This window comes from Epinephelus lanceolatus, chromosome 12 (assembly GCF_041903045.1).
Source record: "Epinephelus lanceolatus isolate andai-2023 chromosome 12, ASM4190304v1, whole genome shotgun sequence".
In the NCBI taxonomy this organism is placed as follows: Eukaryota; Metazoa; Chordata; class Actinopteri; order Perciformes; family Serranidae; genus Epinephelus; species Epinephelus lanceolatus.
In genome coordinates, this window is record NC_135745.1 from 41546595 (window position 1) to 41571801 (window position 25207).

Here is a 25207-nt window from a genome sequence, read left to right on the forward strand (position 1 = left end):
TTCTTCAAAAAAGAGCAATACGCATCATTCACAAAGCTGGATATCAGGATCATACAAACCCATTATTCTTACAGGCACATATATTAAAACTGGAAGACCTGATCAATTATCAAATAGCACAAATAATGTTTAGGGCAAAAAATCATTTACTAGCAGCAAATATTCAAAACATGTTTTCGTACGACCAGGAAAAGTTTTTGTATTTCTGTTCGGGGAGTGAAGTTATGGAACAGCCTGGATGGGGAGCTCAAGAAATGTCCAAACATGAAGCAATTAAAAAAAAGATATAAAGAAATGATTTTCAAAAGGTACAGTCACGACAATCCTTAGCAGTATATTAGTATATTGTTTGCCTTATTTATTTATGGTGCTAGTTATTTTCCTAGATTACCTCACATTTGTTTTGTAAAATTGTATTTTGGTATATGTTGACTGTGAATTTATGTTTCTGAAAAGTTTTGTAAGACTCTGTTAATTGAAATGAAAAGTTTATGTTGTTAATTATTGTAATGGGAAGCTAGTTAATTAACAGAAAAAGGGATTTATGGCTAGGGGGTGGGATTAAATAAGTATGTACTTCTTCCCACTCCTTTTCGGAAATGTAAACCGAATTGCGAAACTGTGTTGAGAATCTTTTGTTTGCTTTGTTTCTAATGACATTTCTGTTTACATGTTCGAATTAAATAATAATCTAATCTAATCTAAAGTATTGGACACATTGAAATGTTGACCTGCTGATGGCGATAGATGAAAAGTCAATGGATCATGAAGTTTGAACCACATTTCAGGGCAATCCATCAGATAATTTAGACATTTCAGTCTGGACAAAAGTGTTGGACCAAGCAACCAAACAACAGGCTGACATCGCCACCCTTGGAGCCACGGTGTTAGCATGACAAAAAATTTTTTTTATCAACTTTCTGAACCAGTTCCATCACTGAAAAACTGGGCTATCATAACGCAGGTAGAGCGGTCAGAAAGTTTGATAGAAAAAAAACACAGTTCGGTCACACTGTTGAAATTAAATGATCCATCAACCAAACTTAGGCTGCTTTCACACCTGCCCTGTTTAGTTCAGTTCAGCTGAACTCAGGTTTGTTTGGGCAGGTGTGAACACAGCAATCACACTCAGGTGCGCACCAAAACAGCCGGACTTGAGACCCTCCATTGTGACATTAGAAAGTGTCACATTTATCTTGCAAGTGTACTCGTCTTCAACGTTTGCTTTACTTCCTGGATTTTTCCCACATGGAAATTCTGACCAATCAAGAGCAGCTTTCTCACACAAGGCATTTGATCTGGTCCTCTTGTAAATGCTGCCGTGAGAACACCAACCAACTCTAGGCAATTATACAACTTTGGAACAACATGAGTCCCTGATTCAGACCAGAGGAGACCACTCTAGGGCTGACAGCAGCCTAAAACAAAAACTTAGAAATGTCTGCAGCATTACAGAAGTAAGCACAGACAGTCAAAGTAAAATGAGGAGATAAGTGCATCAAATTTAATAGCATTTATAATGGACAGATTATTTTAATAAAACAGTGGATTTAATGTGGATTTAATTACAACCCCTCTGATCACAGGACTGCTGACATGCTGGCTCTGTGTTCTGTGTTGTCTCTCACAACCCCTACATCTGATCTCAGCACTGAAGTTAGTGAGAAACCTTTCATCACTGACAGAAATGACTGGCCAGAAATAACCACCCAGTCTGTGGAAAAAGTGATTTCTTCTTTCCTCCAAAGCAGCGCTAAGCAACTCGGGTAACTTCATAGATCACAAACACTGTTTGAACTTCAAAACCCAGAAATCCTGTAAAGTCATGACAGTAAACTGCACACAGCGAGCTCGTGTTTACCATCCTGCCTGCTTTGTGATGCTTTAAACCAAAACCAACCAACGAGATGAGAAATGATGAAGCCTGACTGCAGCTTCAAATGATCAAGCAGATGAGTGTAATAAAAATACCTATTAAATGTATTAATATTTTCACTCTCAGAAAGTTTGTGATGGGATGCCAGAGTACAACTCTGCTTCTCTGAGCTGTAAAACAAAAGCAGTCATGTTGTGTGTGCAGAGAATGATACTGAAAGTGTGACCACAGCAAAAAGAAAAAGCTTCTTGTGTTTTACAGGTTAAAAAAAAAAAGAGATTTAAAAAAAAATGGAAGTATAACAAGCAGATAACAATATCTCAACCAGAGAACCCAAAGGCTCCATCATCAGTGTCAGGTTTATCTGAGTAACAGAGCAGAGAAAAGAGGCAACGGGAAAGTTACGAGTCAGATCTGTCTGACCAGCATATTCAAAACTAGTGGGGCCATCTGCTGTCATGGCAACAGACAAAAATCAATGAGGCAGCGATGGAGCCCGCACAGATAAGAAACAGATAACCGAGCGTTGAGGCAGCAGGTGGCTCAGAGTTTTTTGTATCTCTGGATTTAATCACAGAGGAAACAAAAATCTGACTCTGGATTCTTGCTGCAGTCTGGATCTGATCTCCTCCGGTTTGATTACACACGAAAGAGTTTTTTTCCCTTGTTTACAGAGACAGACTGAGATGACTGTGATGAGCTCACATGATGGCACAGGCCAGAGAAGTAAAGGTTTCCCCCCCTTAAGAAATGGTATATGGACGTACACTAGTCTGCTGACCGCTCAAAGCCCTTAAAGGCACTCACACTCCGATGGAACAGCCATCAAAGAGCAATTTGGGGTTCAGTATCTTATCCAAGGACGCTCTAACATGCAGACTGGAGGAGCCAGGGATCCTACAATTAATGGACAACCTGCTCTGCCTCCTTAGCCTCAGCTGCCCCCCAAAAATCAGAGGTTTAGACAGTGTGGCTAACGATGAGAAGAGGTGGAACTAAAAAAAAAACAAGACATTATAAATTTACATATGAAGTCTGACGTTAAAGGAATACTTCACCCCCAAAAACAGAATTTGTATATCAATTACTCACGCTGCACTATATTAAATACGAGGAAAACTTTTTTTTTCCACGGTGAACGAAGAATCCAAAAACCGAGAAAAGTCCTGCTACTCCTCAGTGCATGAGACTGTTTATAGAAAGAGTTGAAACTGTAAAGGTTTGGTGAAACTGCATGTGTTTCAGATGTTCTGAGTGGATAAATGAGACTCTGACAATACTGCATGAGTTGTGTGCGAGTTTGTTAACAGATGTTTCGATATAGTTTTGATGTTGCTAAATGCAGCCCCCGATCAAGAATTGTCTGTTTTTGGATTATTCGTTCACTACAGGGGCGCGAGAGAAAAGCAATGTTTTTTTTCATGAATTCAAGGTAAAGCTAACCTGGAAATCCAGATGCCCCGCCCCTAGTAAATTTGAATTTGCACTGCACAGGAATCTGGCCCCGACGAGCAGAGCAGTTTGAATCGCAAATCGGACCAATCAGATCAGTCTATCTGACAGAGGCGGGCTCTGGGCCGGCGTAACGTGATGACGACAGCGCTGCGATGTAGGAGTCTAAAAGTAAACAGCCAAGATGGCAGCTGCTGAAGGACCGCGTCCATTCAATTTAGCTTTGGAAGAAACGCTAAGCCTACTACACTTATCTTTTTCCTGAGAGAGGAACAGAAGACTGCCCTAGAAGCCTTCGTTTCCAGGAAGCATAATGTATCAGTTAGCCCCACTGGTCGGCAAACAAATGGGGCTTAGTGCAATGAATACGTCACCTTGTTTTTTGCTCTGATTGGCCATCGTGCTATCCAATTGCGTGCGGCAGCATTTGAAATGCCTCAGTTAGTGTCACCCCTTGGGTAGGAAGGGTGTATCAGTGAGGGCTCAAATCTAGAAAGATTTTGAGTTTGGATTTCCAGGCTAAGGTAACACAGGGTTAGCCTGGAAATCCAGACCCAGATCTAGACAGATTTAGGGTCTGGCCATGAGTAATGAAAATGGCCCAACTCGAGGGGCGGCACCAAGCATGCATTTGAAAATATCACTGCAGACAATTGGATAACACTACGACCAATCAGAACAATACACGGGGTGACGTATCCAGAGCTTAGCTACCAGCTGAGCTAACTGGTAGATTAGACTCTTGACGTATCCGGTCGGCAAAACAGCAAAAACATCCTTCTTGCAAAGGAAAGACTCGAGCGTCGTCTTCTGTTCCTCTTTTAGAGAAAAAGCCAAGTCTAACTTGTTCATTGTAGCGGCCAATGCCGTTTCAAACAACTGATGTTCATCCGTAGCCATCTTGCAATGTTTACTGACTGATTCCGGACTTCGTCGTCGCAGCGCTGTCATCATCTGTTTAGCTCACCTCTGGCCCGCCTATATCAGATACACCAATGTGATTGGTGCAGCTCGGTTTCATGGGCATAGGTAATAAGCATCATTACTGATTGCCAGAGTGACTCGCTGAGCAAATTCAAATTGCGCTCTCACGAGAACTCTGGATTTCCAGGGTAACACAGGGTGAGGACTTGATTTAATAAAGTTAACTCCAGTCTGAATTGCGTTACTGAAGGAACTACAACCTTTTAACTGTCTTACTTTAACTCAGGGTTGTGATACTCCACCCCAAACTCAATCTTTTTACATACTTTACATTGGTACTGCCCAATTAATCTAGACTTAATCACGATTTTGGCTTCCAAAAACTACATGTACAAGATCGACTGTGATATTTATGTTTAAAATATGTGCTCCAAAACTGCATATTAAATCAAGCGCTGATCCACCACCTGAAAAAACACCACAGTCCCAAAGACAGACTGAAATGACCAATGCAATCACATTCCACTGATTTTAACTTATGCTTTTGGGTTTTTAAAGTTTTACAGGTGGAAACATGAATATTGGGATTAAGGTTGTTTCCATCCAACCAATCACTGCCTTCACTTCACATCTGGCACGTGAAGGAAGATTTTAATACTGATGATTTAACACTGAAGTATGACAGTTTTACACTTTTCAAAGAGCAAAGTACATCATTATTACTTTGACCCAGATCTGAGCTCAGGCAGTTGGTTGATGAGTGGTCTGTTGGCAGCACAGACTTTTGCTCTGCTTCATTAATTACTGACAAATAATCTTCCTGGTCTGTCATGTGGCGGTGCAGATAACACATGTTGTGCATTAAACTGAATCCGTTCTTCGTCTGTAATGAGACAGACCACACGTCAACACTGGCATTTGAAATATGCAAACGATGCTCCATTTGCAATCAGAGAGAAACGCTACATTAGTGATATTTAACAATTCATTTAACTCTTATTTATTATCACTCTGGGACCATTATGTCAGTGCAGTTTAATGGTTCAGTGGTTTCCCAGCATCATATCGAAGCCTGCACTCTGCTCATCCTGACTCCTGCTTCCTGTTGACTGGGACCACGTTTATTGTTTCAGCAACAGCTGTACAGATATTTGAGCAATAATTTAAGATGCAGTGTATTTAAATTTAAAGTAACATGTAAAGTAGGGCTGTACAATCCGGGCTGAAAATTTGAGTACGCTGATCAATATTAGATTCTGATTATTTTTCATGATTATTAATTTTTGGGGGGGACTAGACATTTTTATTGCACATTCAAATTAACAGAGCACTGCTCTCACTTTCATGTTGTGCTACATTGGTTGAAAGCCTTTTAGCATCTCATAAAGGCGCTAAAGGGTTTGGTGGTGATATGACAGAGCGATGGGGCGTGACAAAGCATCAGTGTGTGACGACCTGGAGATGAAGACAGGCTGAGTAGGTTTACATCAACAACAAAGACCAGGTAGCTGAAAAGTGCCAGGGAAAACAAAACAAAGAACCGAGCACACACAGTTTGCGAATTCTTTACTTCAGAGTCAGGTATTCTCCTTTAGAGAGGAAGAGTGGAAAGACCTCTTTATAAGCATCGTCAGTCACAGGTCTTTTCCACAGTATGTCATGGACAGAAGTCATGTCACAAATGAGGTTTAATTTCAATCTTAAGACGTAGCTTGAGATGTAAAATCAGAGCAGAACCACTCAAAGTGGCACAGCCGGCATCTCAGGCTGGTGCAAAGTAATTCAGGTGCTGGTCATATATAAAAGGCCACACACCAGTGGTGTATGATGATGGTGTGGGATATATATCACAACAAAGCAGGCAAGCAGCAATTTCAACTAAATTTCTCTCAGACTGGTACATTACTGCTCCGGTAGACCCACAAGTCAGTCTTTACATGCTTTGCTTAACTAAAGACTGATGTCTTTCTCCCTGATTTTGTGTTTAGACGGGCGGATACAATTTCAGAGTTTAAAAAAACTCCCTACGTTGCAGAGCCAATAGTAAATCCGCGGGGCGGTCCTTCGGTGGCTCGCTGAACTCTTGTGCTCGTAAACATAGTCCAACTGCATTAAAAGTTTTAAACAAAGTCGCTGTAAGTCCTTCATTTCCACAATCTTGTGGACTGAGCACACGTTTGATAAAACAGAGTTAAATCTCTCGGCATCCATTTTCAAGCTCTCTGTGTGTTTGTGTTCTTGCAGACGAGAAAAAGGGGAGCGCACATTTCCGAGAGGGCGTGTCCTTTTCAAAAATGCAAGAGGCGTTGCTTTGTTGCCGGCTGTTTTCGCCGGTGTGTTAAACACACTTTAGAAAGGAGTGTCCCCAGACTATCAGAAGGCGGAGATCTCTGATTGTCTGGTGGCGAGACTACTGCTCCGGTACCTCGACTTCCTCCTCTGTGTGTGATGCACGTCAGGTGGGTGGTGCAGCTTCTACTGACAGGATTCAGATGCAGCCCAGGACCCAGAGGAATTAGAGCTCTGATTATCTGCCCGGCCCAGGCTGTGATATCTATATTTCCTTGAGCTTTTTTTTTTTAAAAAAATGTATTTTATTTTTCAATGAAACTGGCGATTCTTGTGCGTAAAAGAGTTCTAATGGAGTGGATCAAGAAGAACAACTGAGCATAACAGTGGAGAGCTGGGGGACAAATTCCTTGGGACGTGCAGCTGACTGGGCCGTGATCTGTTCTCACTCCCTTCGTGCACTTGACAGCAAACAATGCCGGATGAAGCTGAATATAAGTGCTATATCGTAGGCAACTGGACTTGCTTGTGTTTCTTGAAGACGCTTCTCCTCTCATCTAAGAAGCTTCTTCAGGTGATCAGGTGATTACCATGACCTGGATGAGTGAGAATCTTCACTGAGATGAAGCTGAAATTTGGTCCGACTCTAAAAGGAGTCATGAGGCTCAAAAATTGGGTTCAAATCATACAGTGCACGCCCACTTTAACCTTATCCAAGCACAGATAATATAGAAAGACATACATTTAAAAATGTTAACATGTTCACTGTTAACTGCTGTGTGATTGGGCTAGTGTGTGTTGCACTTTACTGTTTGATACCAGAAGTGAGCTGGAACCAAATCTGCTCACTGATCAAATATAAACCCACAGTACTGATACTGCATCAAGGCTACAGTACATCCCTGATACATAAATCCTCAGACTAAAATCTAAATGTATAAATCTGGACAGAGATTGGATATACACTATTTCAGGACAAGCTGTTTCTCAAGCAACAAACAACCACAAACATCAAAATCTCCTGGATGATACGAGCCACGCAGTCCAAATATAGAACGCTGGGATGATAAGAGAAGAGTGGAGCTGTCAGGAGGAAAAATGGTCCACAGCCGAAATGATCTCTCAAGGCGCTGCGGCTGCAACGGCACTCAGAGCTGCTCGGGGAGGAGGGAGCAGAGGATGGAGTCGTGACCTCCACGCTTTTCGGGTGACAGCTCAGAGGAAAGTAAAGAGCAAGGAGACTCCAGTGGAGTTTCAAGGAGAGGATGAGCAAGCTTCAAAATATGTTTGGACCTGTGTCCTCTGGGCCTCTCTGATCAAAGTCTGGCAGAGTATCGGTTTCTGAGCTTTGAGGAGGGCGCTCGGGAGGAGCATCACAAGAAAAAAGGAAACACAACAGGGCAAAGTACAACGGCTTCCGAAACACACAAATGGGCCACAGGCAAGGCAGACAAACCAGGCTGATTGATTTTCCAGCTTTCTGCAGCGTTGCCCTTCCAGCTGCAGTTCACAGGGTAAAAACCAAACATGTGCAAAAAGTAACGAAGAAAAACAACTTTTATTTTCTCCCTGAAGCTTTTTATCTGTTCTTGGAAACATAAATCCATCAGAGTTTAAAGAGGTTAAAGGGTCACGGACCAGGGGTCAGTTCAATAAGAATAACATTAATTTTGTTTTCAGGAGCAGCAGTGGTACACCTCATGACTCATCAACATCTATACACCAACACAAGGCTCTCATGAATATCTAATCAACAGTGCAGAGCTCGACATGTAATTATAATTTGTCTTTCCTTTTACATTTTTTTAATACAGAAGTTAAGGTGGTTAAAGTTAAAGGGATAGTTTGGATCTTTTGCAGTGGGGTTGTATGAAGTACTTAACCATATTCAGTGTATAACCTACAGTAGATGTCTGAGAGCACGCCCCCAGTTTGGAGAAGCAGGCTGGAGTCCAACACGGAAGCTAAGCGATGAGCTGCACCGCTCGACAGGGTCAGCGACAAAACATATTTTCGCCACATGAAAACAATCATGATCATTTTCAGTGAACTCTGTATTCAGAATATGTTTACCGCTTTACCTTGCTGTCAGACAGCCTTTTCTGACGGGGAATTGAAGCCATTATCTCAAATATCTCACCAGACCCTATTAACATAAACAGTAATTTTACTTTGCTGAACACTGGAGTTGCTGGTCGACCGCAGCCCTGGGGTCCGTTTCACAAAGCAGGTTTAGTGAAAACTCAGAGTCTGTTAACCCTGAAATGAGGGAAACTCTGAGTTTTCCGTTTCAAAAAGGGAGGTAACTCAACCCAGAGAAAGAGGGGTAACTCTAGCCTGTTTCAGAGAGAGAGGTAACTTAAGCTCTCGGTCAGTTACCGTAGTAACAGACTCTATGAACCTAACCTGGTCGGGACCAGGTTTTTCTCAATGAACCTCGAGTGTCTCTGTCTCCGCCCTCTTTCAGAGCCACACACTCCATTTGATTTCCTCATTCATTCAGTCAGCAGGCGAGTTTTGGCGTAACCTAGTTCTGCCGTCTGTCATTTAAAAAAATCATTTAAAAAAAATCAGAGTCAGTATATTAGAAGTCCATTAGGCACAGTAGGTGGCGACTTTTTTCACTAACATGGCATGTCCTTTAGATAACGATCCCGTGGATGAAGGTGCAGCATTACTGCGCAGAGAATTAAATATTCGTCAGGAGATGGTTATCAGACCGCGCATAGATGTTTTAGCATTTCCACACAATTATCTTTTTGAGCGGTACCGTTTCCCGTAACAGTCCATCATCTACATACACAACCTAATCCGTGCTTACATTTGCAACATTACCAATCGTAGTCATGCTCTCACACCCCAGCAGATATTGTGTGTTGCGCTCATAGACTGTATAAAAATGCACTGCGTTTCTTTGCAAATGGAAGTTTTTTGTACAATGTCGGAGACGCTGAGCACTTGAGTAAGGCAACTGTACATGTATGCAGGGCGGTCAGAAAAGTGTGCTCGTTTTATGGGCATCTGCCTTCTTTCTGTTGGCTGAGTAGAAGTCTGTGTTAGTTTAAATAGGCTTAATTATTTAACAGAACATGATACAGATGAGAGGACATTTATGTGTGTGAAAACAGCATTATGTTGGGGATAAGACAACTGCACAGTCAAACAGCCACTTAATATTTACTTTACAATGTAAAACATGTTCAAAATGAAGCACCCCCATGAGATTATGCCGAGGTCTTACCTGTTTGAACAATGTTTATATATTTCATCCTAAACTGCTGCCAAGTGCGCTTCTCCCCCGCGGGATTGCACCTAAATGAAATAAATTAATAGGCTACCATTCAAGCAGTTTTCCCCTGTAATATTATTGTGATTGCAAAGAACTACATTTAAACTTAATCACTGACCCGAGCAGCAATGTTCTCTCACGCCGTCTCCCTCTCTTTTGCAGCTGCAGCGGTGTTGCACTTCTTTTTGAAAACGTGTTCAAACTCGCAGTATGAGCACATTAAGATTTCTTATTCTAGTGGGGTGAAAAACGCAGTCCTCCTCTTCCCCGTTGCCATGGTGACTCGTCGAATCGGGGCTCCATTGATGCTGGCTTTTTATAGATGTGGTGCACGCGCTTAACTCCAGGTGAAACTACTCCAAGTTGATTAAACTGATTCAAATCAGCTGTTCTGGAACCGGAAACTCAGAGTTTCCTATCTCAGAGTAGATCAACACAGAGTTCAGGATTAGACTCAGAGTTTGTTGAACCTGCTTTGTGAAACGGACCCCTGATTGCTCAGTGTGTAAGCTAATGCAGAATAAATATTCAAATGTAGCGTATACTTGGAGTGATTATGATTTTTCTGGTTGACTAAAATATGTTTTGCTGCAGCCCTGTCCTCAGCAGGACATTGTTTAGCTTGTGTACCTTTGGATTTGGTTCATCAAAGACGCTAGCAGAGCAACAAAGGACATAAAATAAGCCCAGCAGAAATGTCAGATGGGTCAGACCTCCTGCTGCTTCTCCAAACTGGGGCTGTGTTGACAGACATCTACTGTAGGTTATACACTGACTACAGTTTAGTACTTCATACAAGCACAATTCAAAAGATCTGAACTCTCCCTTTAAAGTCGCCATAAACCACAAAGCCCCAGTTCATATCTGGCAGTGGAATTTTGTTGCATGTCATTCCTCGTCTGTCTCTCCCCTTTTGTTCTGCCATCTTTTTATCATTGGTCGTCTAATGAAGGCAAAAAAATGCCCTAAAATATTTTAAAAGTTTTCAGTGAAAAGAGCAACTTCAAATGCTATTTTAGTGTCGACCAAAATGTGACTGTTGACCCACTGTTTAAAACTGTCCACAAGTTTTTGTCCAAGTTGTTCATCAGAACGACAATTAATAGAAATCTTTCACATTTTATTTTGAATTTAATACAAAATCCTCATTTATTGTCTGGTATTCAAAAGCTCTGGTTGCATTTTAGGATATTTTTCCAAACAATAAATCACTATACATGTGACATATATCAGGTTTAAGAGGTGTCAGGGTGGGAATTTAGCGGAAGCTTGACTCTTTCAGTGAGCTGAGACAGGAAACACAAAGTTATCTAAAGGGTCAGTGAAAGCCTTGCTGATTTGTAACACTGCTGAAATAGCTGGTATTTTCTCTACAACTCAGTAGTTTCACAGTGTTACCTCCATTAGAGATTTAGTTGATGTGTCACTTAATTTTGACAGATTTTGGGGGCAGAGGGTCTGACTCAGTGTTTTTACCCCTATAAAGGTCTGAGGAGGCAGATTCGTTGCTTAATACAACCATTTCAAGTCGACAGTCATCTGCATCTTTTACTTGAAGGGCCTCAGGACCAATGCATCCTTAGTGGTCAGTGTTATTTCCTAAAGTCTTACACCAGTGGGGGGACATCAGGGTCGTCCACAAACCCGTCAGAGAAGGTTTTTGCAGGTGGAGCCAGCCGGGATGTTTCAAGAGGACCTTCTTTGACGTCCCGGCGTGGTACAATGTTGGCCAGGTCGATGGCTGAGTGCTTGCTGGGGTCCACCTCCAGCCTCTCAGGAACACTGTTTCTCCTGTGAAAACATCAGGAAATGAAATAAGTCAGAGACAATATCACTCTCCTCTTCTTGTATGGCTTAAGTCGGCAAAACAAGTCTCTGAAAATAATCAGTGAGGTCATCATTAGTCTAAACAGGGACGCTGTGGAGTTTATCACTGTGCACTGATTATGGTCACTTCCCAAAACAAAAAAAAGGAGAGTTTTAAAATTCTCATCAGTTTAACCCAGGTTGGGAATTAAGTGGTAAAACAGCCTACAGCCTCAGTGTTGTTGCTATGGCTACCTGTAGTTTTAAGGTACACTGAATGGGTTTTGAGCACTAGTGGTGCTACGGTGAAACGTTTGATGAGCAGATGTTTGTTCTGTGTGTGTTACGCATGTTTGATGAGAGTCACAATTTTATGATGAGAAACACTGAATGTAAAGAGTTTATTTCACAGACAAAATAATAATTATAATAATCATTTTAAAATCTTCATCATCTGTCTACTGATTAGCACCTTAAAGGATAACTTCAGTATTTTTCAACCTGGGCCCTATTTCCCCATGTGTATGTGTGCGTATGATTCATAGGTACAACTCGTTCTAAAACTGGTTCAGTATTGAGGGAGGCGGATGAGAGTTTTACTGCATCGATTGAAAACAATGGTTTGTGTTTGTGCTTATCCGAATTGCAAGAACAGGATGTCGCACAACACCCCGTACAGCTTTCACAGGCTGCCTTTGTCGGACGGCGAGATGCTGAAGTTGTGGCTAGTTGTGCTACAAATGGATGCTAACACTCCTGTCCAGACTCTGCGCCTTGCAGACCATCAGGTCTACAGTACTCACTTCTCCCAAGGTGACTACTGCCAGCCAAAGAAGAGAAGACATCCAATCCCGAAACACCTCTTCCTCAAGAAAACGGCTGTCCCGCGAGTAGAGAGAGCTACAGACACAGTGGAGCAAAGCTCTCGCAAGATGACGTCACACAGCCCAAAGGTAAGGGAAACGCTTACTATGCTATTTACAGAGATAGCACTGGCGATCTGAACCGGTCAGTGGCGAAAAAAAGCACTTTTAATGCACAAACTTATACAGGACGCATTCGCCCCCGTTACCGTTTTAGCTCATTTCGCGGCTGCCGGCTGCATCCGCCTCCCTCAATACTGAACCAATTTTAAAACGAGTTGTACCTATGAATCATACGCACACACACACATGGGGAAATAGGGCCCAGGTTGAAAAATACCAAAGTTATCCTTTAAGATACATTTGAGAGTCCTGGTAACTAAGTACATCCTGTAAGTACTGTTCTGTACAAGTATTGTACCGCACTACATTTATTGACTTCTTTAGTAACTTTTCAGATTCTAATAATTAATACACAACGTAAATCAACTAATAAATGGTAAATGAATAAAATATCTGAGTGCTTTCTTCCTCCTTTGAAGATGTGCTACTTCTTCCAAAATCTAGAATGAACTTTGATGCTCCATGAATCTGTTTGTTTACAAGAAAACACTATGAGCTCTGATTTAGAGCAGAGAGTGGCCTGGTGCTGTACTGGTACCAGCCAGCCAATCAGGAACGAGCAGTTTCAGTGGCCTTGCTAAACAAATCAAATCTGAACATGAGCCATGTCCTGCATGAACCCATTTAATTCCCCACAGGAATACTAAATCTGTTACTAGTTACTGTCTATCTGACCTAATTTAATTAACACATGATAATCATTGTGGGGACACAGAGGTCATGGTTAAACAGATGCCAAATGAGAATGACTTTAATGTCACAGCAGGAGAAGTTGTTTGTAAACGTCATGGTAATGTTGGTGCAGAGACATCAAGATTTAATGTGACTGTAAAAGGTCAATATGGGACCTGATGTATGTGTGAAAAATATGGTTTGACGGCACAGCGCAGGATGTGCAGACTATAAATATGACTGTACATATCTGCATTCTAGTTTAGGTGTTATATTACATAAAGCCTCATACCTATGTACAGTATATCAGGCTCCTGTCGAGCTGTGAAAAACAAATTACCAGATGTCTTAGACAGTATGTTTGTTATCTCAGAGGGACATGAATCCTCTTTGGGATTCTGTTTGTCATGTCATGAATATCTGATGAGAGCACACTGCAAAAAGATGCTGATCTTGATTTGTTTCATGTTAAAGTTTTTACAAGATCAGAGAAAACTGCCACTTTGGGTCGTGCATTAAATAATACATAATCTTGTTTACTAATTCTTTGATTAGATATAATAATATTCCAGTTTTCAGCTTACAAAACTAGACAGGAGGTCTGCGTTACCGCAACGTGTGGTTACATTTCCGGGAAGGAGCACGTCAGGCTGTGGCGTACGTTAAAGTGTAGGGTCTGTGTCTTGGTTTTATTTTGAATTTTTTACATGTTTCTTTCCGCTGCTTTAATAATTATAACATGTAACTTGTAACTGATGGTGTTGTAGGTTCAAATACTGATCAGCCTTGTTATGTAATGACTTACATGTGTCGAAGAACCCATTGAATCAAAACAACCAATGCCCTTTCACTATTGATGTTTTCTCACTCTGTCTTTAAATCCATTTGACTCCTAAACACAACCAAAAGAACTCTCTTGAGACAGACGAGTCAAAAGATCTCATCGTTTGAATTTTCCATCAATTGTTTAACAATAACAAGACATTAGAAGCTGAGATGAACGGACGTGTTTTGCAGTTCAGTGTGACGTGTCCCAACATCCATACATCCATCTCCAGGGGGATGATGGTCAATTTTACCACCACAATCTGTTACTATTAAACCAAATGGATCCCACTCCTCCTCTGAGCTCATCACTTCCATCCCACAACAATCAAGTCATTCCAATAACTAATTAATCAGTTTATAACAGTGAAACCACAGGTCCCCCGCCGCTCAGCCACAGGAGCTGTGAGTGGTGAACGATTTTAAAATCATCTCTGAGGATTTTTCTGATCGCTCTGTGTTTGTGTGTCCTGAGATAAAATCAACTTAACCATGTAAGATATGTGACAGTGATAGACTGGAGGTTTGGCACTTTCACTGTTAGTGTACAGGTGAGAGAGGAGTGAGAGGGGTGTGACTAGAGTTGGTTCGATTTCCAGTGTTGCCATGCTGCTTCACAAGCAAAGCAGCTGAAGCAGCATTTGTCATTTCAACATGTTCTAGCAAATTAAGAAGTAGTCTACATCAGCAACCTGTGCTGACGTGTCACAGCGCTAAGTCCAACATGCATTAATAATAAGCAATATGACAATGTGATGAACATCATATTATGTTTATGAATGGATTAATGGAGCCACTAGTGTCTGACCGGCTGTGAGCTGAGGCCTCATTTACCCTAGGTGCACAACCTAACGCATTGACGGAGTGACGCTGACCGGAAGTCATTCATTCCAATGGAGGTGAAAATGATGGATAGTAACGGACTAGCGCGCAACACAGCAGCGGTTCCTTTGACCATCGGACCGCAGAGGTGTTGGATTTTTTCTACTCGGCGTTGACAACATGGGAGAAATGGAGTGTCACAGTGCCGGAAGTAGGAAATAAATTGCAATCGTAGTTGTAAACAAACAATATCTCATTTATTTATGCAAAAGAAAAATAAGCATAAGATTTTTTTTCCACTATTAAAAGTGATTGTTGACCATAGGTTGATTTCTATGTGGTTGATAATTAATCTATATTTTCGAATTTTGCGCTCATCTCCATAGCCCATAGATGACTTCACTAACAGCTCTCGCCAACAGCACGCTAGCTAGCCACCCACATCTGGCCAGGTCCGTCAACGACGGAACCTCGCGGTGTTGTTCTGGGGGTGGGAAATGCTCCGTTAAAACAGGAAAAACAGGTTGTGCACCCGGCGTTACACTGCAAGTGATGTGTTCGCGTAGCACTCCCGAAGTGGTCCACAAGTGTAGCGGCAGCACATGTGTATTCACACCAAAACCGAACAGACACGTCGCACAGCGGCCGCTGCTGTCCCGTCAAAACAAAACCACACCCGAACAGTTGGTGGCAGTAGTGCACCATGTTTGCAAATCTCCAATAAACCTCAAAGAAGTGAGTTTGGACCCAAAGCCCAGGGTGGACAGGTTCACGCGCCAGTGATTATTCCAACGCTTGGAGAATTAATATTTAGCACTACAAATGGGTAAGTACATGAAACAAAGGGCAGATGTCTATGGTGTCCGAGAGAGGTCACAACACACGCAAACTTGTGTTTTTTGTTTTTTGTCATTCGCTTGCGACTCACACAAAAAATTGGCGTTTCTTCTATTTTCGAGCTTGCTCAAGAAAGCAGCTTGCAAAGCAGCTCGCAAAGCTGCTCGCGAAGCAGCGCGACTCGAGCAGCGCGTAGAACAGATGTGGTGTGAATGCTCTAACCTGTTAACATGCTCGCCGAAATGAAAATGTGAGTAAACAGCAACCGTTAGCGAGCGCTACACGAACACATCGCCTGCAGTGTAAATGAGGCCTGAGGCTGGTGTTGGCAACATGGAGGGGATCACATTTCAGGAGATGGGAGGGGCAGAGCAGCCCACACGGTGTTTGTTTGAGAAGAGACATGGCCACAAAACTAAAACTGCACCAATATGGCAACAAGAACAACACACAAGAAGTGTCCTAAATAACTGTGAGCGATGCAGCGCTGCTGTTGTGAGCTGAACTTTTGTGTTTCTATTTATATCTGTTGCTGGATTTGAGAGCACCTCAATGGACGAGGATTGGCTGAATCATGAAGTTAAGAAGAGGAATGATCTACAACAGTGGTTTTCAACCATTTCTGCCCAAGGCACGCCAAAAAGTAAGTCAAAATCTCAAGACACACCTGAGATCTGTGCACAACAGCTTCTATAACATGTAATATCACTTGTATCACAATGTAAGACAATGAAAATAAGACAGGTGGCTTTCATGATACTGTCTACTGTGCTTTTTTTTCTCTTTTCTTTCGGTGGTAGGTCGTCTTCGCTGACACTTTGTTGTAATTTGCTCCGTATAATACAGCGATCCACTGTCCCACTCATGGCTTTCTCCTCTTAATCGTTATCATCCCTCACACTGGCTGCCAATCGGGGCTTTTAGTGTGTGACAACACGTTTGCCTCTGTATTAGGAAATGGGTGCACACAACATACTGATACAGTAAAAATTCATTCATAACTTTTTGTATAGGCCCAGTCGAATATTATAATAATAATGTGTGTCACACCTGAATTGGCATTAAGGCACACCATTTGAGAACCACTGATCTACAAGTTACCTTCATATTTCACTACAAAAACCTAAATAAGGTGGAGCCTGGCTGGAGAAATGTTGGTATACCGGTCCGGACTGGTGTTTGGCTTAATATCAAGCCAGTTTGAAAAGTTTTACACCAGCCCAACCCAAGATATATAACTTTACTGAACCACTTGAGTTATCTGGTATGAATCCCAATCACTGAGCTACCTGAACACTCTGATGAACACTAGCTTAACATTGTATCACATCATTTACAATATCGCTGGTATCGTAACATTTTGAATCTCATGGTGGCGCTAGAGAGCAAGTCAGTGTCCTGAGTAGCTAATTATCGATTAATATATGAGGGACAATCACAACAACATGAAACTGACATTTCAACAACAGGTTTTTATTTGGTCTTTGAATATAAAATAACTCTCACTGTGTAAAACCTGAGAGTTTGTTGGTCAGTTGTCTGTACTAGTCAAGCAGTCGACTTCAAGAGAGGCTTATTTTTAAAATGTAAATATGCTTTAGGTATAAGTCTCCAAAGGCGAGACGATATAAATGAAATGTGCTGATTTTCCAGGAAGTGCGTGACAATTATAATTTAATCTCCTGCAGAGCAGCTGACAAACAGCAGCAGGACGCAGGAGGAGGAGCCACTTCATTACTCTGTGCTTTCTGACACTTGTTTATTGAGAAGGGAATAAAGCTGCCAGCGGACATATACTGTACTGTAAGCACAATGGTACTTTGAGTCTGGACTTCATTCACTGCAGTGAACTCACTCTGCAGCAGGAAAATTACCAGCTCGGCGGGAGAAAATGGGAAAGTAATTTTCCTGCTGATAGAGAAAGAGGCGAGTGTCTATTTTTAGAACGGATATGTTTAGTGGAACAGACAAGATGTCCAAACAGCGTTTTAAGGGCTTCTGCAGTTTTCACGGGAGAAAAAAAAAAAACAGGTGAAAAACAGGATGGCGAGTGAAATGTCCTCATTATAAACGCTCAGGGCCACAGCCGAGATCACAGAACCACTGAGGTCCTGAGTTGAAGTTCCTTAAACACCAACCAGACATGAAAAGAGTGTCACCAAAAAGGTTAAACTATTTGGATTCTTCATATTTTAAAGGAGCTATATGTAAGAAATCTAAAGCAAATAGTCGTAAAATCCTCCTAATATGTCACAGAGACTAAGGAATAATGTTCATATAACATACTGATCTCACCGACAACAACAGTACAGCCAGAATATTCGCATTTAAAAAATTTTTACAGTCTGCAAATCATGTTTATGTTTTGAATTTGTGTTTTGGCCTGTTGCGCCACCCACCGCCGTCTACCAGTCACACAGTCAGTAGAGTCTCAGCATCCGTTACAGTTACGACTGAGCTACAATGGCTTACGGTGCGACTAAACCCAAACAACCTCGTTATGATTCCCAAAAACGCCAAGACAAAACTCGAGGCAAAGCGAGGGTCTATATAGGAGATGCTTTTGAACTGTGGAGACGGTTGAAAGCGGAGAAGAATTTGAGATCGGATGTCAAATTGGCTACTCTTCTCCTGGACATGTAAGCTTTAGCCAAAGTTTGCTAACTAGCATCATAGCTAGACGGGGATGGACATTTCAAATACTTTCAACTGTTATTCATTTTCAATCATACATTGTAGCCCATGTGCAGGTGGGTCATCGACCCGACTGATTTTTTTTGAGAAACAAACATTAGCACCATGGCAAGCAGCATTAGCAGTGTCCCGGTACATAGCATTAGCAGCCGGCTCCTCTGCTGTATCCCGGCAGCAGCATTAGCAGCAGAGAAGCCGGACTTGCTCGAACGGTCCGCTGGAAAACTGAAGATCAAGGACGCAGTGACACGGCCCTGCCACGGCAGCCGCCCGTGGGCAAACAAATCAGTCTCCAGCGTGCTGCTGTCCAGCAACCTCGAATCTGTAGGGGAGGGGGGGCGGACACGACTCGCAGCAGTATTTTGAATTTGAGTGCAGTAACCGTTTTGGCCACATTCTTACGTACAGCGCCTTTAATTACTAAGTTAGTGATTAATTTAGTTTCTGCAGGTTTTATTATATGAAGCAGTTTTTAAGGAATGTCCTCCTGCAAAGAGCTTGAGCTTCATCTGGTCTATAAAATGTCTGTTATCAGTAAAAAATGTTTGCCACAATTCCCCAAAACCTATGGTGATGTCATTAGATGTCTTATTGTGTCAAACCAACAGGCCATGCCGAGCTGCGCAAGAGATGGACCTTCTCTGGAGTGGATCCAAAAGTTGGGTCGCAGCCCTGAAGCGTTTAGTGGCAACATCTCACCGACCACAGCCAACCTCCGATGACCCTGTTTCTCCCCCTCAAATAAGTATGTGTTGCAAGAATTTACTCAGATTGTCTGCAGGAGACCAGAGAGAAAGGGGTCTTTAAAAGTCTCTGTGTGTTCAGCTCTCAGTACGTCTGTAGCTTCTAACTGAATCTCTGTGGTTTGGAGTTTAGTTTCTCTCCTGCGTCCTGTTTTTACTTTACATATCTGCTTCATTTTACTGTTTCATCTCCACTATCAGCCACATTAGAAGTTGTGTGAAGTTGCTGCTCGAAAACCCGATATTTCCTTATGTTGCTGCTTCTGAATAAAAGTTTTTACATAATAAAAAAATGGGGGATTTTCATTGTGGAGAAGCTGTGGGAAATGAAATCTGTTCATCACTGAATTAGCGGGACTTTGTTAGTGGCTTTTCTTCAATAAAATCAAGTGTAATAATACGGCAGGGAGGAAGAGTAAAACAGCCACAGTGAGATGCTGATGAAGAGCTGCAGACAACAGGCTCTTACTGCACCTCTGACAACAGCTCACCTCCAACAGGTAAACTTATTTTACCTGCCCTGCTGTGGAAAAACACTAGCAGGAAAAATAGCTGTGAATCAGCCCGCTGCTTTTAAACACCATCATCTAAGACAAGCCGTCATCAGATAAGACACACCTTCAAGCAGGTATCCCTGTTGTAATGGAAATGCAAATCCCTGCTGTGCTGGGCTGATGGCCCAAACCAAACCAAACCAAACCAAGCCAAGCCCATGACTGTCGAACAGGGTTACCTGACATTAAGAGAACTGAAATATGTCATTCTAATCTGCAACTCTTTTAACTGTAGAACGTAACCCGTCACCCTGAAACCTACAACTTCCTCCTGTAAAAACACAGAGGACACGACCCGAGCGCTGAATCGACTCAGTGCTAATGTAAGAGTAGGTCTCATGCACGTCTGCAGGCAGATAACTGTGACGAGGCTTTTATCATGACTAAGCTGCTGTGAGGTTATCACTCTCAGTTCAGTGACGGGGTCCCGCAGTAATTGAGTTGTAATCGGCTGCAGTAACAACATCAGCAGGTTCTGTTTAGTGTCTGCAGCCACCGATCCACACTGGATTAGGTTTGGAGTGCAGTGATTCACATTTAGATAAGAACCAGACTAAACAAGTCACGTGGACTTGGAGATGGTTGATGTCATGTTCTGCATGGCCTGATGGAGAGATATGACGATACTCGTCTCTGTTTATCAGTCGCCCTCCCTGACTGTCCCCTGAGCTTCCACCCATTGACTGGAAAATCTACATGTGTTTATGTCACAATGAGACGGAGACGAAGAAGCTTTTATAGCATTATTTTTTCTTTAAACTGTAGATTAATTAAACAATTTTACACACAGAATGAGATGTTACTGGCTGATATTATCTTATAACTCATATTTGTTTATGTAGGTCTGGAGCCAGGGTAAAAAAAAGTGAGTAAAGGTCAGAATGTCCGAGGAAACATTCTCGCATTTATTGGTCCAAAAAGTCCAAAACCCACAGATAGCATTAGCATTATTACAGTTGATATTAATTAATTGATTAAACAGTAACTAGAGTGCATTTCTACAGAGCTGTACTAATCTAAGCAACCACTCAAGGTGCTTAACAATATTCAACAAGTCAGCTTTTACCTACTCACACACATTCACACACTGGTGGCAGAGGCTACCATTGAAGGTGCCATCTGTTCAGGAGCAATAACCATTCAAACCCACAATTAGTCAATTTATTTTCTGTTGAATGTCAAATAGATTATTTGACTCATTGTTAAAGCCGGGGTGTCATTTTATTTTATGGGGCACATACAGCCCAATCTGATCTCAAGTGGGCCGGACCAGTAGCACCATCACATTACAACCTAAAAATAAAGACACCTCCCAGTTGTTCCTTTTCTTTCACTGATATAATGATAATATAATAGAATAAAAATTCAAGTACATCCTTTCAAAGAGCAATGAACTTCCCCCAGTAATCCCCCAGGAGGAGATGGAAAGTGTTGCTAAGGAGAGGGACACCTGGAGTACTTTGCTTTTCTACATTAACAGAGTCTGTGGTGCTTTGGTTCATTGGCTTAAATTAAAGAAAAACAGTAGCGACTGTCGACAAAAAATGTGTCAAAGACTTTATTTCATGTCTGAAATCTAAAATGGTCACCAACAGACAGCAGCTCTCACCTCTCATTTATTTCCCTGCACTTTTCCGTCTGTATCAAACCAACGTTTGAAGGTCACAGTCTCTACATCATTTGCATTGAGGAGGTTATTAAACCTAAATTATTTTTGGTTCATATCAAAATGTGTTCATGGGCCACCCTTGTAGCTACACGATTAAGAAGACTATTATGAAGCCGCAACCTAACAAGTCTCGTTTCCTGTCTGCCACTATAACAACCAGCTATCTAATAAAGGCGTAAATGCCAAATATCTTTAAAACAAGTGTCCTTTGCACAGAATATCGAAAATATCATGTTCCTAAAATTGGCAGCTGATATCAGTTTCATAATCTTGTTTAACTCTTTCATCAGGTAGTTTCAATAAAATATTTGTCCATTTCAAGCTTTTCATTTTTGTGTGTTTGATAAACTTTTTAAAAGAAGTTTGCTTCTGTTTCTTTCAAGGTAAACTGTGCAGGTAATGTCGGCTGCTGTTTCTTAAACAGTTTCTTGAGCAAAAGTGAAAGTGGAAGCCAACCTCAGGTTCACACTCGTTTTGGCACAAGCTTTGTCACCTTGGCATTCCACCGCGCTATATTTGCATTTTTTTTTTTGGCACCGTGTCCACAATTTCCATAGCTTCCTCTTGGATGCATGCTGCTTATGGTATATTAAGCCGTGACCTCACCTGCGCTCTGAGCTCAGGAACGTCTTGAACACAGCAAAATAAGATTAAAATAAGAAAATCCAGGCAGAGGGCAGATACTCTGCAGATAAATACACCATCATCACACAGTGAGAGTGGGTCGTAACTGTTGATTGAGAGGGATTACATCTGTACGTGTCTTAATGTTGTTTATCAGAAAAATCTTGCAGAGTATATCTTTAAATGAAAAAAGGGTTTGTAGAAAAACATGCACACAACACACACAGCTTTAGGTGTGATTGGTAGTTTCTTTATATTTTGGCTCATCTTGGTTATTCTCATCCTCAGTCATGTGATTAAGATCCATTTTTTACTAACAGCCAGAAAATAACTGCAAATGTGCTCTGTTCGTAAAAATGTCCTTTAACAGACATCACCATAGGGGACTAAATTAATCTTGAGTATATTAATTGAGATCAGAGGGAGGGTTAAAGATTGAGGACATCTCGGAGCCTGGTCTAAGTTTAGCTTCAACACTCATCTTGGTAACGGGCAGGTAAACCTAATCGTCAGCACTTCTCTATGCGAGATGGATGGAGTCATTAGTGCGGGGCTCCTCTACTGATGCCCTCCTTGGTTAAAAGTCCAAAATGGCTCCCTGTAATAGGTCACCAAAGGCAAAAGCCCGCTGGTCATCATACCTCACAGGTAATGAGGTCTGTGGACTGTCAACAGAGGAGCAAAGTCTCTGCCACTCACACGTTATTATCAGACAGAGAGCGTGTTATAATGAGAGGGCTGGAGACATGCGATAACTGCACATGGTGCAATATTGATAAAGTCATTTGTTGGAAAGTTTGCAGCCTGGCTGATGCAGGGGTCAGGAGGTGGGGAGGGAGGAGGGTGGGGGGTCAGGGGTTGAACACTACGGTTATTCTGTTGTACACAAAGATAATCAAATGAGCCCCGAGGGACACGATCACTGGGTCAATTTATTATGGGTAAAGATGATTCATGCATTATTATAACCTGACTGCAGAGGGTGTAACACCGGCCCTCGCCTTTCTGCTGCCCTGAAGAGGCTGTGATAGCCCAAAAATATGCAAAATTTGCAATTGCTGGTGAAGATTCTCAGTCATCCAGGTTACGGTAGTTGTAAGTGCTGTATCACAGGTAGCTGGACTTGCTTAAGTTTCTTGAAGACGTTTGACCTCTCGTCCAAGACGCTTTTTCAGTTGGGACTGAACTTTGGACAGAACTGAAGAAGCCTCTTGGATGAGAGGTGAAACATCTTCAAGAGGCTCAAGCAAGTCCAGTTACCTATGATCTGGCACTAATTATGATTTATGTTTATATTTAAAGGTCCAGTGTGTGGGATTTAGTGGCATCTAGTGGTGAGGTTCCAGAATACAACTAAATGAAACTTCTCCCATGTGCAAAGCCTGTAGTAGATCTACCACGGCCTACACAAAATGGCCTTATCTAGAGCCAGTGTTTGGTTTGTCTGTTTTAAACTACTGTAGAAACAACATGGCGGTGATTATGAAAACACTAAAATAAATAATATATTCCATTTCTGCCAATATATTTCCCAAGATCCTACGCACTGGACCTTTACAATAACTCAAAGAAAGAAAAAGTAAAACGTAAAGCATTAATCAGATTTATCAGAACCTTATTCTAGCAGAGGTCTGACAACACTGTAGCTATATTTCCATCCAAAATTGATTTGAATCATTGGGAAATGCGCATTAAAAGAAATACGAATTCTGTGTGTTTCCATTAAATGTACGGACTTTGGTGAAAACTACAAACTCGCGCAAGTTTTCTGCAGAACCGGAAACAAAACAAGTCTCGCATTCTTCTTCTTCTACGTTTTCTGGCAGTTGGCAACCAGCTTGTAAATGCATTACCGCCTTCCCGACCCGGAGTGTGGATATCACCATGGAGAGAGATGCGCTACATCAGACTTAATTCGAACATAACTGTTTCCATCCCCCGTTTTGCGAATCAACATTTTTTCGAATCAACCAAAACCCGGCTAAAGTGAGCGTATTTTAGTTTGTGCGAATCAGGGGATTTTAATTTGAATTTTGGCGTTTCCATCATAATTTTCCGATGCGATACTTCTAGATGTGCATCTAAACAGGCTGATGGAAACATGGCTAGTGACACGAACAAGCAAAGGCAGAGCTGAACATTCAGTCACTAGGTAATCAATAAGGTGATGGATAGAAAATTAACTAGCAACTTTTCTGAAAATTGATTTGTTGTTTTAGTCGAAGAAGAGTTGAGTTTGTCATAACTGTATCTGTAATACTACAGTTACAGTCCATAGATGAGTGTTTATTTATTGTATGTGAGTGTTCAATAGACTTACAGCCAGGGGAAAGAAACTGTCTCTGAATCTGGACGTCCTGCTACGGATGCTGTAGAATCTCCTGCCAGAGGTCAGCATGGAGAACAGTCCATGGTGGGGGTGGGTGGGGTCAGAGGAGATGCGTTGGGCTCTGGTCAGGCAGCGCTTATGCCCAATGTCCCGGATAGAGGGGAGTGGGAACCCGATGATTTTCTCCGCCGTCCTCACCAATCTCTGCAGAGACTTCCAGTCAGAGGCCTTACAAGCCCCAAACCAGACAGAGATGCAGCTGGTCAGCAGACTCTCGATGGTGCCTCTATAGAATGTAGTCAGGATGGGAGGGGGGAGGGAGGCTCTCCTCATCCAGCGCAGGAAGTGCTAGCGCTGCTGTGCCTTTTTCGCCAGGGAGGTGGTGTTGAGGGACCAGGTTAGTTTGTTGGTGATTTGCACTCCTAGGAACTTTGTGCTACTGACGACCTCCACCGCAGTGTTGTTGATGAGGTGTGGTGTATGACTGGGCCGCGATTTCCTAAAGTCAACAATGATCTCCTTTGTCTTGTCAACATTGAGGATCAGGTTGTTGACTTTACACCAGTTCACCAGGTGTTTCACCTCGTCCCTATAGGCCAGTTCGTTGTCACCCTGGATTAGGCCCACAACGGTTGTGTCGTCCGCAAACTTCAGGAAGTGGTTGGTACTGAATCTGGGACGACAGTCGTGTGTCATCAGGGTGAACAGCAGGGGGCTGAGAACACAGCCCTGGGGGGAACCGGTGTTCAGGGAGATGACGCTGGAGATGTTAATGTTCACACGTACAGACTGGGTTCTGCTGGTGAGGAAGTCCAG

General features: G+C 42.1%; 1 protein-coding gene across 1 annotated transcript in view; it reads right to left on the reverse strand.

The window, feature by feature from the left end:
* Nucleotides 1-7623: 7623 nt before the first annotated feature.
* The window catches only part of dnaaf11 (dynein axonemal assembly factor 11), a 60407-nt gene continuing 42823 nt past the window's right edge, over nucleotides 7624-25207 (reverse strand). The window contains exon 12 of the mRNA XM_033651223.2: nucleotides 7624-11621. Coding sequence (XP_033507114.1) covers nucleotides 11438-11621 — 184 coding nt within the window. The 3' untranslated portion in view covers nucleotides 7624-11437. The remainder of the gene's footprint in view (nucleotides 11622-25207) is intronic.